The sequence below is a fragment of the Leptosomus discolor genome, chromosome 5 (genome assembly GCF_034619465.1).
Source record: "Leptosomus discolor isolate bLepDis1 chromosome 5, bLepDis1.hap2, whole genome shotgun sequence".
Classification (NCBI taxonomy): Eukaryota; Metazoa; Chordata; class Aves; order Leptosomiformes; family Leptosomidae; genus Leptosomus; species Leptosomus discolor.
Window position 1 is genome coordinate 44,579,298 of NC_141395.1, and position 14,885 is coordinate 44,594,182.

General features: G+C 36.3%; 1 protein-coding gene across 2 annotated transcripts in view; it reads right to left on the bottom strand.

Moving 5' to 3' along the window:
• Positions 1–14,885, bottom strand: part of PDE7A (phosphodiesterase 7A) — a 79,885-nt gene that overhangs the window by 17,770 nt on the left and 47,230 nt on the right. Inside the window, exons 3-4 of one of the 2 annotated variants that reach the window (XM_086465501.1) lie at positions 11,894–11,926; positions 11,324–11,407 (exon numbers count right to left, since the gene is read on the bottom strand). In XM_086465501.1, the coding sequence (XP_086321627.1) occupies positions 11,324–11,407; positions 11,894–11,926 (117 nt within the window). The remainder of the gene's footprint in view (positions 1–11,323; positions 11,408–11,893; positions 11,927–14,885) is intronic. The other variant, XM_086465500.1, reaches the window with a different exon arrangement.

Consider the following 14,885-nt stretch of genomic DNA (forward strand, 5'->3'; position numbering starts at 1 on the left):
TTCTTTCAGACATGCCTGAAACAACTTCATCAAGATATTGAAGTTCCCATCAGTGTCAAAGGGCCAACACAGAATTCACATGAAGTATCTTTCTTCAAGCCTTCATACTTAAGGCCAAGGGCACTGAAGACACTGGTACCTATATATCCCAGTTATGTACGCAGGTGTACTGCATGATAAAGGTTGCGTATAAACCAACATTCATGGGTACAGCAGGGAAACAAATAGATGCTGCATTAATCTACCAATATTTGAACCACATTTGTTAACATGAGGTTACAGTCTGAGCACTGCCAGCCTGCACAACAGGGAGCAATACAGCTGCTCCTGTTAAGGGAGCATAGGCTGAAGGTAAGAAGTTTTCCCCCCTCAGTTTTGATCCAGTCCCTTAAAATCCAAATTTCGGAACAAAAGTAATTTGGTTTGAAATAAAATAATATAAAATGGGTATATTTAGGTCATAAAATGATCCAAAATGTCCAGAAAGTCACATATAAAATCCAGGAACTTCACTAAATCTCAATAAACCAAAATATTTAAGTAGGAGAAATCTGCACTCTTCTGGAAGTACAGATGGTTTTCTTGATCATAAGTACTCTCCTACAGAACTACAGGTGAGGAAAACCTACTTTTGTTGTCATCCTACAAATACACTGTCACAGATGCCACCCATTAATCTTTGGCAGAACAGTCTAATGTAGGTAATACAAGTAAAACAACAGCTTTTGTCAGCAAACCACACAACAGAACACAGAACTGTGATAATCTGGCAGTATAGGCCTGCATTCCACCTGTATTTGTGTTCATAAGTCATTTAACTTATGCAATGGGGGGTTGCACATGTTTTTGCTTCAGTATTTTTTCTGACAAAGATGGTACAGAGGCAAATTAGTCAGTTTTCTGTGAAGCTGAACAGTCATTACTCTTTACTTTGCAATATCCTATTGAGACACTCATCTTAAAAATATTTTTAAACTCCAAATTATCATCAGTTTGTATAGTTCATAAACCACTACTCTTACACATTAATCCTACTTTTTCCCCCATCATTAAAAAAAAAGAAGTAAAGAAAAGAAATGAAAAGAGCACTGCTCCAGCTGATGTAATTCAAACGAACAACAAAGCCCACTTCACTACAGCTTTCCTGGCAGCAACACTGCTATTACAGAATCACAGAACAGCTGAAGTTGGAAAGGACCTCTGGAGGTCATCTGCTCAAAACCCCCTGCTCAAGCAGGGCCACCTAGACTACATTGCCCAGGACCATGTCTAGGTGACTTTTGAACATCTCCAAGGATGAAAGACTCCAAAGCCTCCCTAGGCAACCTGTGCCAGGGCTCCATCACCCTCACAGTGAAAAAGTGTTTCCTGATGTTCAGAGGGAACCTCCTGTGTATCAGTGTGTGCCTGTTGCCTCTGTCCCTGTCGCTGGACACCACTGGAAAGAGCCCGGCTCTGTCCTCTTTGCACCCTCCCTTCAGATATTTAGGTACATTGATAAGATCCCCACTGAGCCTTCTCTTCTCCAGGCTGGACAGTCCCATCTCTCTCAGCCTCTCCTCATCAGCCCCTTAATCAACTTCCTGACCCTTTGCTGGACTCTTTCCAGTATGTCCATCTCTCTTGCATACTGGGGAGCCCAGACCTTGACAGAGTACTCGAGGCGTTGCCTCGTTAGTGCTGAGTAGAGGGGCAGGATCACCTCCCTCCACCTGGTGGCACCACTCCTCCTAATGCAGCCCAGGGTACCATTAGCCTTCTTTGCCACAAGAGCACATGGGTGGTTCATGCCCAACCTGCTGTCCACCAGGACTCCCAGGACCTTCTCTCCCAAGCTGCTTTCCAGCTGGTGGGCCCACAGCCTCTGCTGGTGCCTGGGGGTGTTCCTCCCCAGGGGCAGGGCTTTGCACTTCCCTTTGAACTATTATTTATTCCACATGTACAGCCCAAGTTCAGTAAAAACAGCTTGACCTTGATCTTATGTAGAGCTGCAATAATTAGAATAACTTCCAAATGAGAAGAGAGATGCTGAGCCCTGCCAGCCCTCTGCAGTTCCAGATCACCTAATTCAGGGGGACTACACCAACCCAAAAAAGTAAACTGTTCTCTCTGTAACAACTAAACATTTGCTATTGAACAATTGAGAATAGATGAGTCAGATGTGGAGGTTTGACAGGTAATTAATTTTAAAGGAAGGGTGAAAAAGAAAATAGCTAAATAGGAAAAAAAAAAAAAAGATAGGTTCTTCAGCTGCAGGAACACTGATAGCATCCATGCTTGCAGCTTCCTTTTCCTCACAGATAAATTACTATGAAGCATATAAAAATCAACCACTTTGTGGTTCTGGCAGAGCAGCAAAGACAAGTCACAGGAAGGACTGGTAAACTGAACGATACAGTTTGTGCAATGGAAACTTGGTATTTCCCTCCTGGCACAAACAGAAAACTCATTCCCTTTATGTGCATGATTAATAAGAGGATGTCAGCCTGCCCTCTTCTACCATGAGTCACAAAACAAGATGGTAATTTCAGAGACCCTACCAAAGCAAGGTTCAATAATGTATTTATAACAGAAAGAAGGTGAAGAGTGCGTTACACTTCCTCAAGAAAAAGCATGCTGCAAAATCATCCCTCCTCCCTGCCCAAACATCCTTAATTTCCTTTGGAGCTTTCAGTGTGGTAAACGCCTTTCTAATATCCAGTAGTGACCATTTGCTCTTAAGAGATAAGGACAGTCTAAGGACAAATTAGAATGACAAAATAGACGTTTATGACATTTACAGTCTTGATAACTGAAACAGAATGAAAGGAAAAGTCAGGATGTTGGGCATGCTAAGAAGGAAGCTACAGAATTCAGAAGTGCCTTTGATGCAAGGAACCAGAAGACTGAACCTGTAGACTTGTCTCCCTGGTCAACAGCAGCTCTCCTACGACATTCTTCATCCCTTCTTAACTCTTCATGCCCTACTTAAAGTAAGAATACCACCCAAAGTATTTTTTACTTCCAAATTGTTTTTATTAAAATTATTACATTCTTGTTTCTAAGCATCTTAAGTGAGATGCTGGTTAATAAAAAAAAATGCCTTTCTCTAAAGAAAAAAGGAATAACTGTGTTTATTATCGCCAGTTATTTTGCTAATGATATGCATATACAGCAAGAAAACGCAAGTTGTCTTCATGCAACAGATTTCATTTGTATTCCAAGACACTTATTTTAATCACTCTTCCCACTCCCAATCTTTTAAGTGTCTTGTACTTCACAAAAACCTAAAAAATTAATTTTATCACATTTAATGTCACAGGGATATTAAATATTTTTCTCATGCTGAAATAAAAATACAAAATAAGTAGAGAAAAGACAAGTGACAATCACTTACAAAATCATAATATACAGATATATTTATTCTCAGAATTTTTGCACTTTTCATATATTAAGGACAGACAACAAAAGGAAGAATGACAATTACGGTTTAATTTAATTTTTTTATTAATAGAAAGCTTAAATCCTAGCAAAATCCTTCGACCTTCTTTTCATCCAAAGCTAAAGACTCACAACCTCTGATGGGGTCCTAGTCTAAAGAAGGCTATCCAGCACAAGAACTAAACCTCCATTTCTTCCCTACTACAGCTCAAAAGGTAAACAGGAAATCATCCACGCTAAAAATCATTGAATTTTTGCTATTATGAACAGAAAGAGCTTAACTGAGGATCTCTGGTATCTCTGCCACTAACAGAAAAAGGAATTTTAAAATATATTTGAGGATGGATCTTGTTTATGTTTGAATATGAAACCTGAAGTTTGAGGTGCATAGGTCCACCAGAGGAGGTTTTTTTCCCCCCCAAAAAAATGCAAGGAAACCTCTTCTTTTCATGGAAGTAATCTCTCACAATTTTTCCGTATTAAACCCAACTATACATTTGTCATTTTTACACAGCAGATACTATCACCAAACCTGACATAGTATCTGAAAGTTTCCACTACCTGTAAATCCATATGTTTGAAAGAAATATTCAATTTCACATGCCAATTTCACATTTCCAAGGCCTTCCAGAATACAAATCATTTTCTATTTATGAATAATTTTAAAGTGTTAGCTAGCATTTCACACCACTAGAGGGACCCATAAGCATGCTAATTTCACATCTATTCACACCAAACCATTAAGAAATGAATGGTATTAGATCTGTGCACATTTAAAAATAAATAGTTTAAGTCCTGTTATTTGGGTCTTCAAGTTTTCCACTCATGATTTGCATTTTAAAGTACTTTCAAGTCATTCAGTACTGAAGTTTTATATAAAACTATGATTTAGTTTGGAAGGTATCATTTCAGCAAGGATTTCAAAGTTACATACAAAGACTAGAGGCGTCTAAATTACCCTATTATACTTCCTGCCCTCCTTAGAACCACTCTGTATCCCCACTTAGCATCACTGTAAGGCACTATACGCCCTGTTCTGCTTCAAAGAAAAAGTTAAGCCAGACTGTTTTGGTTTTAATGTATCATATATACATATGTACTTATATACACATTCATACCTTTTTTTTTTCCAAATAACAGTGATCACCAGAAAACATGCTGCGGATTAAGGATTAGTTAAATAAACATGGCTTTGCAAGTGTCTTCTGAGTGGAATCAGAAAAAATTGTTACATTTCAATGAACACACACCACAACTCTAACCAAAACTGTAGTAGTTTTCAACAGATCTTCCTTGACGGAGGGCAACTGCTAGGCACTACCACCACCGAACATAACTACTTTCCTGAAAGATCTTACAGAATAAAATACTGCCTTAGCAAAGTATAGAGCCTCAGAACAGGAGAATAATTTAGGTTGGAAGGCAGAGAAGAGACTAAGTCCATTGGTCCAATTCTCTGCTCAAAGCAGAACTAATATGAGAGAAATCACTCAAAGTACAGGGATTACACTACTTCAGTATGAATTAAATGCTAATTCTCCAATGGCACTGTAAGCCATTACACAGCAGTAAAAGTGTCAAAAAACCAATGTGAAAAGATATCTAAAGGATTCTACTCCAACAACTCACTTGAATTCTGTCTCCTCTTAATATTTCTGTTAACACCTCAGGAAGGATACAAAATTAAGTAAACTGAACAATGCCATTCCTGCGCTGAACTGCACGACATTTTGCAATTACCTTAGGACTAGGAAACAGTATATACAAGCCATTTTCTTTCCCTATCAATTTACTGAATCGTAACACCAGCCATCCTGCAGTTGTGCACTTTTTTTCTTTATATCTGAATCCATCCACTGGGCAAGGCAAGTCTGTAGCTCACAACAGCACAGCGTGAACTAACAAACCTCACTGAAGCAAAATATTTAGAGGAATATCATCTGAATACACATATTTCCCTTAGAAAAATGGGTTCTGCTGGGTTAACCAAGATACTGGCGCTCCTGAAGAAAAAGTACACGACAGTGATTCAACTCTTTTCTCAAAAGAAGGGTAATATACTCCAGACCATCACCAAATTCTTCTCTTGATGTCTTCCAAGAAAACATTGTTCTTTAGTGTTCTAGAAATCTTCAGTTCTATGGCAATGGAATGACAGAAGCATCAAGTAATCCTTTTTGGCTACTTTTCACCCCCAGAAATGAAAGAAGAATTCAAAAGTAACACATTGTGGTTGACAGAAAAAGAATATTTCTTAGTAGTCTGTATGACTGTCAATAGAAAGTCAAACTGGGAGCAGGGATGAAAACAAAAGAATTCTCACGTACTTTATGACAAATTGTCCAACGTGAAAAAAAAAAACCAAAAAAAAACAACTATCAAAATAAGCTACTTGGAGAAGGAATACATTGGAGAGGTTCAAAAGAAAATAAAAAAAGCTGGAATCTGGCTGTATATCCTTCTAAGGTCAAACTTACCTCAGCAATAAAAACACTGAGTGAGTTGTACCAGTGCAAGACTCCAGAGCACACACGCCATTTTACAGAAACTTGAAAAGAAGAAATTGTAGGTAAAACAACAATCTAGGATAGCAAAAGGAAAAAAAAAAATAAAGGAAAGAAAAAACCTGACCTGCATTCTCAATTGGAAGCTTTTACCCTGAAACCTTCCTTCACCAAGCTCACCTTTCACTTCAAGTTTATCTTCACTGTTTTCTTTCGTCCAAAGCTGTATTTAGGACATTTTCTGTGACCTGCCCTTATGTGACTGCATTCTCCACACTAAACTTTCTCCCACATTGAGGAAAACAATTTATTTTAATAATCTGGATTGCGAATAATTAGACAACAATTCCAGAATGCATCCTTCACAGAAAGGCAGCTTTTAGAGAAATTTTGAGTACAAACTTTTCCCTCCTCAGTGCTAGTATTTTCACCAGGAAACAAATATTTTATTCAACTATGACCACACAGAAATCCTCTTGCGTGACTTTATTCATTGTGAAACTCACCCTTCACAGCAGACTGTTAAACAGACAATTACTCTTAACCAGATTCAGCTAGGTAAGTCCTCTATTTTCTTGAAACAAAAAAGGGCATTCAACTTCATCTGGACTATGCTCATTTTACCTCAACCAGTACTGTCAAAAGCATGATCAGGTGCTGTTACACAAAGATTTTCCAATATTGTTTAAGGTAATTAATTTGGATTTGAACCCTTCTCTCTTCTTTGCCTTCTGGCCTCTCACCCAAGGAAGTCTTAAATTCACTGTCCAAAGCAAATCTTTTCCAATGATTTGTGAGCAAAAAACTGAAAGTTCAAAACAACACTGCAAACAGCAGATGCCGACATCTTTGCCAGATCTCAAAGCAGCATTTAAGATGTTCCATGAACTGCAATTTCCAAGTAAACAGTCTGAAAATTGTATACCAAAGAAATTCTGGAATGTCTTCATGTGTTTGCACTCTTAAGAAAGAGAATTAGATTTATCCCGCACCTATAAAAGTCACCTAAACTCTTCCTTTCTTTCCCCACTAAAAAGGCTCCATATACAACTAAGGAAAAGAAACAAGTCTCAACGACGTGTTAAGTTCCCACCACATTATTTTCTCTCCTGTGTGAGGCACTGTACTACATACAAGCATCAATTCGATTGAGTCATTCCTAATGTTTACACAAACACACTGATTAAATCAAAAACTCCTTTCTTCTAAGATATCTTAACACATGGCTGTGACATATTCAGTTATCCACAAAACACAAAATAGAGCCACTGTGTTGGCAACATCACCATCTCCCCATAGAAGCACGCTCAGACTAAATTGGCATGAGAGAATTTTAAAAACTTTTTGACAAGATCTTATGTATTCTGGTGCAGATACAACACGAAAAGCAAGAAGAAAAAATGTTTCCTCTCCACAAAACAGAAGTAGTCAGTTTTTATCTGGTTCTTCCAGACTATATCCAACAACGCTTTCCTAAAAAGGAAGTTTGAAAGCATTAAAGTTGTATCTGCATAAGACACTTCCCAGTATTTTTGCTGTTATCTTAATTATTCACTTTAGCTTCACTTTATTCATTTTGGCTTCACTTCCTGCAGACATCACCAAGCACATTCGCCAATTGTTTGGGGTTTTTTTCCAGGTGAAACAGCAAGTGATTGGGGCACCTTAGCATGCTATAAAATCCTCACAAACATAATCAAAGTTTCTTAAGTGCATGTGTGTGTGTATATACACACAAACAGACAAATGCATATAAAAAACAACAGACATTTATCACAACCTCTCAATAGCAAGAAAACAAAACCTAAAATTTTATTGCTGGGTTGCAATTTCTGAAAAAGGGAATATTGTTATACTGTCATTTTACCAGTTCTTCTACCAAAGATTTTGTTTTGCATTAGCTTTTATCAACATATGCTTTCAACACTGCAGGCTGCATTACTACCTATGATGCCTTAAGTAATGTAAAAAAAATTAGAAGTAATCCTGTTAACTGCCGCCTCTTTGTAAACCAGCAGAGAGCATGAGTGGTTATAACCACTTTTTCAACAGCTTCCCTGGAAAGCAAACAGTACACACTGGGTTGTCAGACAGTAAACTGCCAAACTCTTTCCTTATTACCTGAGGAGTGAAAAGTAGATCCAGTGCTCTGTGCTTAACTCAATAAAATACTGAAGTGTATGCAATTTATTGTGCAACTGTGAAATAAGGACATCCACTGAACAAAACCAGACCACTATATTTAAGGTGAAAGTTTACTTGTGAGGAAGAAAGTTATGTGGCTGCTCTTTCCTCTTCAGAAATTGTGGCTTTTAGCTGTTAACTTGGGTTTATGCCCACAGTCCCATAGAGACATAATCAACATTCCACAGGAACAGAAAAAAAACTACTAACTGACAATCCAAAGTTAACCAATTACCAACCAACATAAAGAATATAATCCAGACTTCCCCCATTCATTGTGAAAGTCTTGTTAAAACAAAAAGTTGTTCATTCAGCAATTCCTCCTGCCATTAGCTATAAAAATGTGACTTCTGGAATAATAGATAATATGTAAGGAAAACTACCACCTAACAAACTTAGTTTGATCATCAGTCAAACCCTGCATTTAATAATCCTCAAATACAACTCCCATACCACCATCTCTAGCAACAACAATAGCCATTTTTCCAACAACCATTTTAAAATCAAATTTCCTAGAAAGAAGTTACTGTTGAGAATACTTCTAGCCAATTTAGAACCTTGAATATTCATGTGTCAATTACAGAACTTGCAGACACTGAGTTAATAATCCTTAAGAAAAAACAGAAGTGGTCCTAAGAACTAAATGCTAACAAACTCTATTTTGGTAACACTAGTTGAAGTTGCAAGAAAAATAATGTTATGAAACAAGTGATTATTAAAAAAAAAAATCAAACCCAACCAATAAAAAAACCCAGTATCTTCATTTAAAACAAAACAAAACAAAACAAAACACAACAACAAACAAACCAAACCAAAACCCAGAAGTAATGCATTTAAAATTCAGTACTCTTCAAACCTACCAATAAAATATTGGGTTAAGAGCCTAGTAAAGAAATACTGGAAAAAGAGAACTGGTCAGCAGATTATTAGCTGGACTTTCTGAAAGATGTTTAACCTTCTTCACAAAACATCATTGTCAGAAAAATAATGCTAAACCACAAACGTTAGCTAAGTAAATACAAAATGGCAGTAACACTTCAACACTGTGAATGACAGCCAGTATGTAAGACATCTGCAAAACAGGTAAGCAATGATCATTGCAAAATATTTAGAACCACAGAGTAAAGTTAGTGGATAGAAGAAGAAAGTTACAGTGAAACTTTATGAACACCATGAAGGAAGCATGTCCCTGCACTACTGATGCTCAGTATGCAGCTGTGGTGGGGGGAAAAAAAAGCCAACATTCAGATGGTTTAGTCTGCTTCAGCTGCAGAAGAGACCCTTTTCAGCTCAGTTTGTGCCCCAAGCAAAGATGTGAGAGGCTGGCTCCTCTCACATGCTGTCTATTGCTCATATGCTCGTTTTCAGCAAAATCCTTACGGAGTTATCAGGACAGGTTGGGAAGAATATCCTAAAAATGAGGTCAAATCTGATTCCCACAAATCCTCACTACCTGTAGTCCGATAGTAGAATACTGAAACTCTTTCGCTTAAAACAATTAAGGAAACACTGATCAGTACTCAATTAGCACTGCAGAGAAAAAGAAAACATTTTATTGATTTAAAAAAATCCATAAATTAATAGATAATCTAGTGATACTTTGAGAGATGGCGCTGAATCCCTTACTGCCTTTGAAAGAAACTCCACAACATAGCAGGAGTCTGAAGTCAAAGAGCAACACTGCAACAGCCCACAATCCTGAAATGCCAAAAAATCCGACTATAATATGGCAATTCTGAAAACTGCCACAGCAGCTGACTCAAGAGGGAATTTATGGCCAAAGAATTTTTTGGGCCTCCTAGCAACATTCTTTGCTGTCATCAGACACCACAGTTGATGCTGCTAAAAGTTGGTGCCTGTGTTTGAACAAGTAGGGGCAAGAAGAAAGGGTGTGAAAATCCTGTTCCTGATTAGTCATGTTCTGCCTGTTGCACAATCCTTGGGACAGAAAGAAACAGCATGATGAGTACCATCAAAAATACAGTCAATTTGACAAGAGCAACAATGTCATACGTGACTGCCTTTTAACAGGTACTTCTTTTAATACTTCTGGTAGTATTTTCCCCGTATCGGCATGAGATGCCACATACATACACACAAAAAGACATAGTCTATGTAATTCATAAATGCATGCTATTTCTACAGAGAATTTTTATTATACTCAACAGAATTATCAGGACTTGAGATGGGATTCTTATCCTCTAATGAAAAAAATCAATATAGCATACTCTTCAAACTTTGTTTTCTCACCTATTTTATGATACTAACTTTTGAATGAAACTAAGAGTTTAAGAGTTTTAAACTGAAGTAGTGATCTACTTTTAAAAAGGAGTAATTTCAATTAAGATCAGAATACTTATTATATTGGTTTCTGCCACTCATTTTTGTTATTAAGGTAGTTACAACAACCACACTTATCACCATGAAATAAGTTTTTCTAAATCTTTCCATTGCATTCAGAATACTTGGAATTGTGTTGATACAATGTTGGTATAGATACTTATGACACAATACATAAACATGACTGGCATAATTTAAGACTTAAATCCCCTGCACTTTTGCTGCATATTGGTTTGGTGGTCATTGAAGCTTTTATATCACAACAACTACTGACATAATTAGTTAGAACAATACAGATGTAGAGAAAAAAGTGAAATTATCCAAAAATATTCTTCTTGTAACACTTCTGAGAAAACATGTTTTCTAAAACACATAATCAAAAAAATTTAGTCTGCTGTTTTCTTGTAACAATTTAACCTTTATTTAAGATTTGTCTATGTCCAAAAAACTTCAGTGTTTGAGTAAATGACTATGATGAGGTCAAGAATATTGGCATCTACTGTAATTCTCTTCAAACATTATCCTGGACCAGGCCCTTCTGCTGCTTTATAAAAGCAGGAAAGAAGTATTCTCAACTGATTGCATCTGCCAAGTAAGAATTCAGCAAACACATCAGTAGTGTATATAAGATAGTCTTCATTTCCATAGGGATTCAGGTCTAATTACAATGAGTTTAAACTCTATTTTTAAAAAAAAAAAATTAGCAGTGAAGATTTTCCTCTTTAATTTTTGGTAATGAAGTAGCATGAAAGATTTTCCTAAGAAGTATAAAAAATGGTCTTGCTACATAAGCTAACTTTATTTTTAGAGGCTCAGTAGTTAAAATTAATGGAAGCCTTTGTTTATTTGTCATTTATCTGCTTTTAAATACTTACAGTGAAAAAAACGGAAATCAATGTATGGATGAGAACCTCTTCTCTCTGTTTCAAATCCTGCCCGACTTCTTACTCGCACATCTCCTAGAAACAGGGTCAAGAGTGAAATAAAAGTGTGGAAGAGTGGCAGAGATAAAATGCAAATGAACATAGCCTGGAGGGGTAAAGATTCATGTACTTAATGAAGGAGGGTTATTCAAACAAGAGGCCTACTTCAATGCTTTTTGTTTTAAAGGTGAAATTCAAAACAAAGTTTGAAGACTTGTTAAACATGCAATCGCATGCTTTCTTGTCAAAATCTCTCCTGCCTAAGCATAGGTTGCCAGAAGCATGTGATAAGCATTCAGATGAAATTAGGAACAGCTTGCTACACCAGTATGGTAAAAATGCACCTTAACATGACAGGAAACAAGAACATTAAAAGTTGATTTGTTCCTCAGTAACACACATAAAACGGTAACATTTTATATAATACAAAAAAAGATTCAGCTTCTAGAAATGGTAGCTTTTAGCAAATAAGCTAGTTACAATATTACATAACAGAATATTTTCCCACTAGCATTTACTTACTTGTGCTCAGATGTTTGAATATTACACAAGAGCCTATTAAAATACCAAAACTCAGTATTAAAATTTTATCAAACTATTTCACACTGCAATCAGCTTCAACCTGAATCTTTTAGCATGCCAGTTAATTTCTACTTATGCATTTTACCAACTGAAAGCTGATCAGCGTTCTTTCACTAGGTATCTGTTTGCATTAATATAAGTAGTTCACCTGGATTAAAAGCTTTCACTTAAGATCCTTTAGCAATTACAAATTTGGGCAAACCTTTGAGGATCAAATGCAATAGTGTTTCCCTCCTCAAATCCTAAAAAAAAAAAAGTGACATTTAAGATGTGTAAATGTTCTGGTTTCTAATTATGAAAATCCTTCAAGTGTACTATTCTCCTCTCTTCAAACACAGCGATTTTCATGTGAATCAAAACTGAGTGTTTAACACAAGAAACTAAGACTGATTTTATAAGAACAAAATAAAAAAATAGCTATTTCATTTCCAGCAACAGGTAACATGTTGAGAGTGTTTTTTCCTTTTCTTCTCCAACCTGCTAATTTGCAATGCTGAAGCAGGCAACCTGTCAGAAAGATACTGACTAAAACTCCAGTAATATACTTTTAATACTTCACAGGTATCTTTCTAGAGAAACATATCTACAGTGACATCTCTACAGTGACACACTTCACATGAATGTTACCTTGTGAGGCAGGCTAGAAGGACCACAAAAGGATAAGTACGCCCAGGGCTCCCCCAATAATAAGTCTAAAGTTTACATATCAGTAAAAACACACCAAATAATGTGGGTTTAATTTATTACTCCTTTTTTTTTTTTTGAAACTGAAAACCTTAACAGAGCTGCAAGGGAAAGTAACCCAGTTACTACCTGTAAATACTATTTTTCAGAGCGCTGACGATATATTCCTTATAAAAGTTTCAAGTATTCATCTAAGCAGAGTGCAAGAGGCTTCTCTTGTTCAGGCAATACAGAGGCAGCAAATTGTAGAACTCTTCTGTTAGGCACAAGCAACAGGTGAATATTTTTTACAAAATAAAGTCATAAAAAGGAAAAAGGCAGGAAAGTTTGGAAAAGAGTCGGCGAATGCATTAGTAGCTGTGTATGAAAATATAAGTTTACACAGAAGAAAATGCAACTTTCATTACCTTTCACTCATATTTATCTGGGAAATCAGTCATAGCTACAGCTGTGTGAATGAGTTCACCAGCTGAATTAAAAGAAAAATAAAAGTTTTTTTAGTTAAGCTGATTTTTTTTTACAGAAAACATGATACAACTTCGGTGATTTATATGTAGTTTTCAAGGCAGTCTTAACTTTCAAAAATTTACCAACCAGAATGCGAATTAGCAAATAGTTTCAGTCAGTGTACAACTAGGTTTTGGTGAACAACTTACTTGTTCAAAGTATCAAGAATAGGAAAAGTTCACAGAAAAACACCTGAAGACTAACATGGAACTCTGCAAACAACAAAACAAGCAGCTTCATCTGACAAATGATACGCAGAAAATTTCTCTCTGCTTGTCTCTTTTTTTATTTACTAGTACCTGGTCTAACAGCATGGATAGAACAACCGTATCCCTGCTACCCTTGAAATACCTGCATTGTTGTAAATTTCAAGTAGGGAAGCAAGAAAAACTCTCTACAAGTGAAATGCTGAAGTGCAACTAACAACATTGCTTTTAACAGGAATTATTAAAAAGCCTACTTACAGGAACAGTTAGCCAAAAGAAGAAATGACATACTAAAAATGCACATGGTAAAATAATAAAAGGCGACTGTAATAAGATAAAAGTAAAATGAGGGTATTTACTTGCATACATATGAAATAAGAAATACCCAGCAAGAAAAGCAAAATATTTTCATGAAGCAGTTGTTAACAAAATTCTCTCTCCTTGATTGTGGTATTTTGTTAAGAATCAAGATACCATCGATGGATGAATTTTTTTAGAATACATTTGGATTTATTCTGAAAAAAGATATCACTTCTACAGGACTGTATTTTATTGCAGTAAACAAAGCAGAAATTCCTATCAGGCCAAAATGAAGGCAGAAGAGCTGTCTCCATCATTGTAGAGAACTACTGCATTTTTCAAGATTTTAGACAATAAACATGCTTGGACAAAACTGGCAGGAGTAGAATCTGAAGATACCATACATCCATCTGAAGTTTCTATGTATATGGAAGCATAAAAAGGAATAGCATCAACCTGGCTGCACATTAGCACATTATGAAATGATGTGCTGTTAGCACAGTGAAATTAATCTCTACTGCATATGTATAGTTAGTTCCCAAACATCCAGACATGCTGGACCATCATTATGCATTCACTGTTCAGTGAATCTGACCTGCAAAGATCAATAGATCCCAAACGCACTCACTTCATTGTATTTGCACCTAACATATTTACATCAATTTGCTTGGGAAATCCTGCACAAGTTTTTTGTAACCCTATGACTCTAAAATGATACAGAATTTAACTTTAAGGAAGTGATATGTTACCATCATATGTAACTTAAAAAAAGTCACAAGACATTTCAGACTTAAGATTACTTTTATCTGATGAAAGGACACTGTTACATAATTCCTTCAAACAGCAACAGAAGTCTAACCTCAGAGCCAATTGTTATTATGGTAGCTGAAAGATAATTAAAATTCAACACCTAAACCAAAATAACTTATAAATAGTTTTCATTTCTTTAGGCCTTTTTTTTAAAAAAAAAAAAAAGTGGTTACAAAATCTTTGGAAACCATCAGATCTCAGTGTTTGCTTATAGGTAAATTTCCTTGGGGGCAGCAGAAGTGGTATCAAGCTGGCAAGTTGGCAGTTTTTATCTTAAGTGTCTCCTCTTTAGCCACTTTAGCCACTCTGAAAAGACTCCTCTCTTTCCTGAGGGGAACACATTCAAGTGCAGCACCTTAATGACAGTGGACTTCCAGGAACAATTTTTTTCCTCTTTGAGAGTTTCTGTGAATCCAAAAATCTAG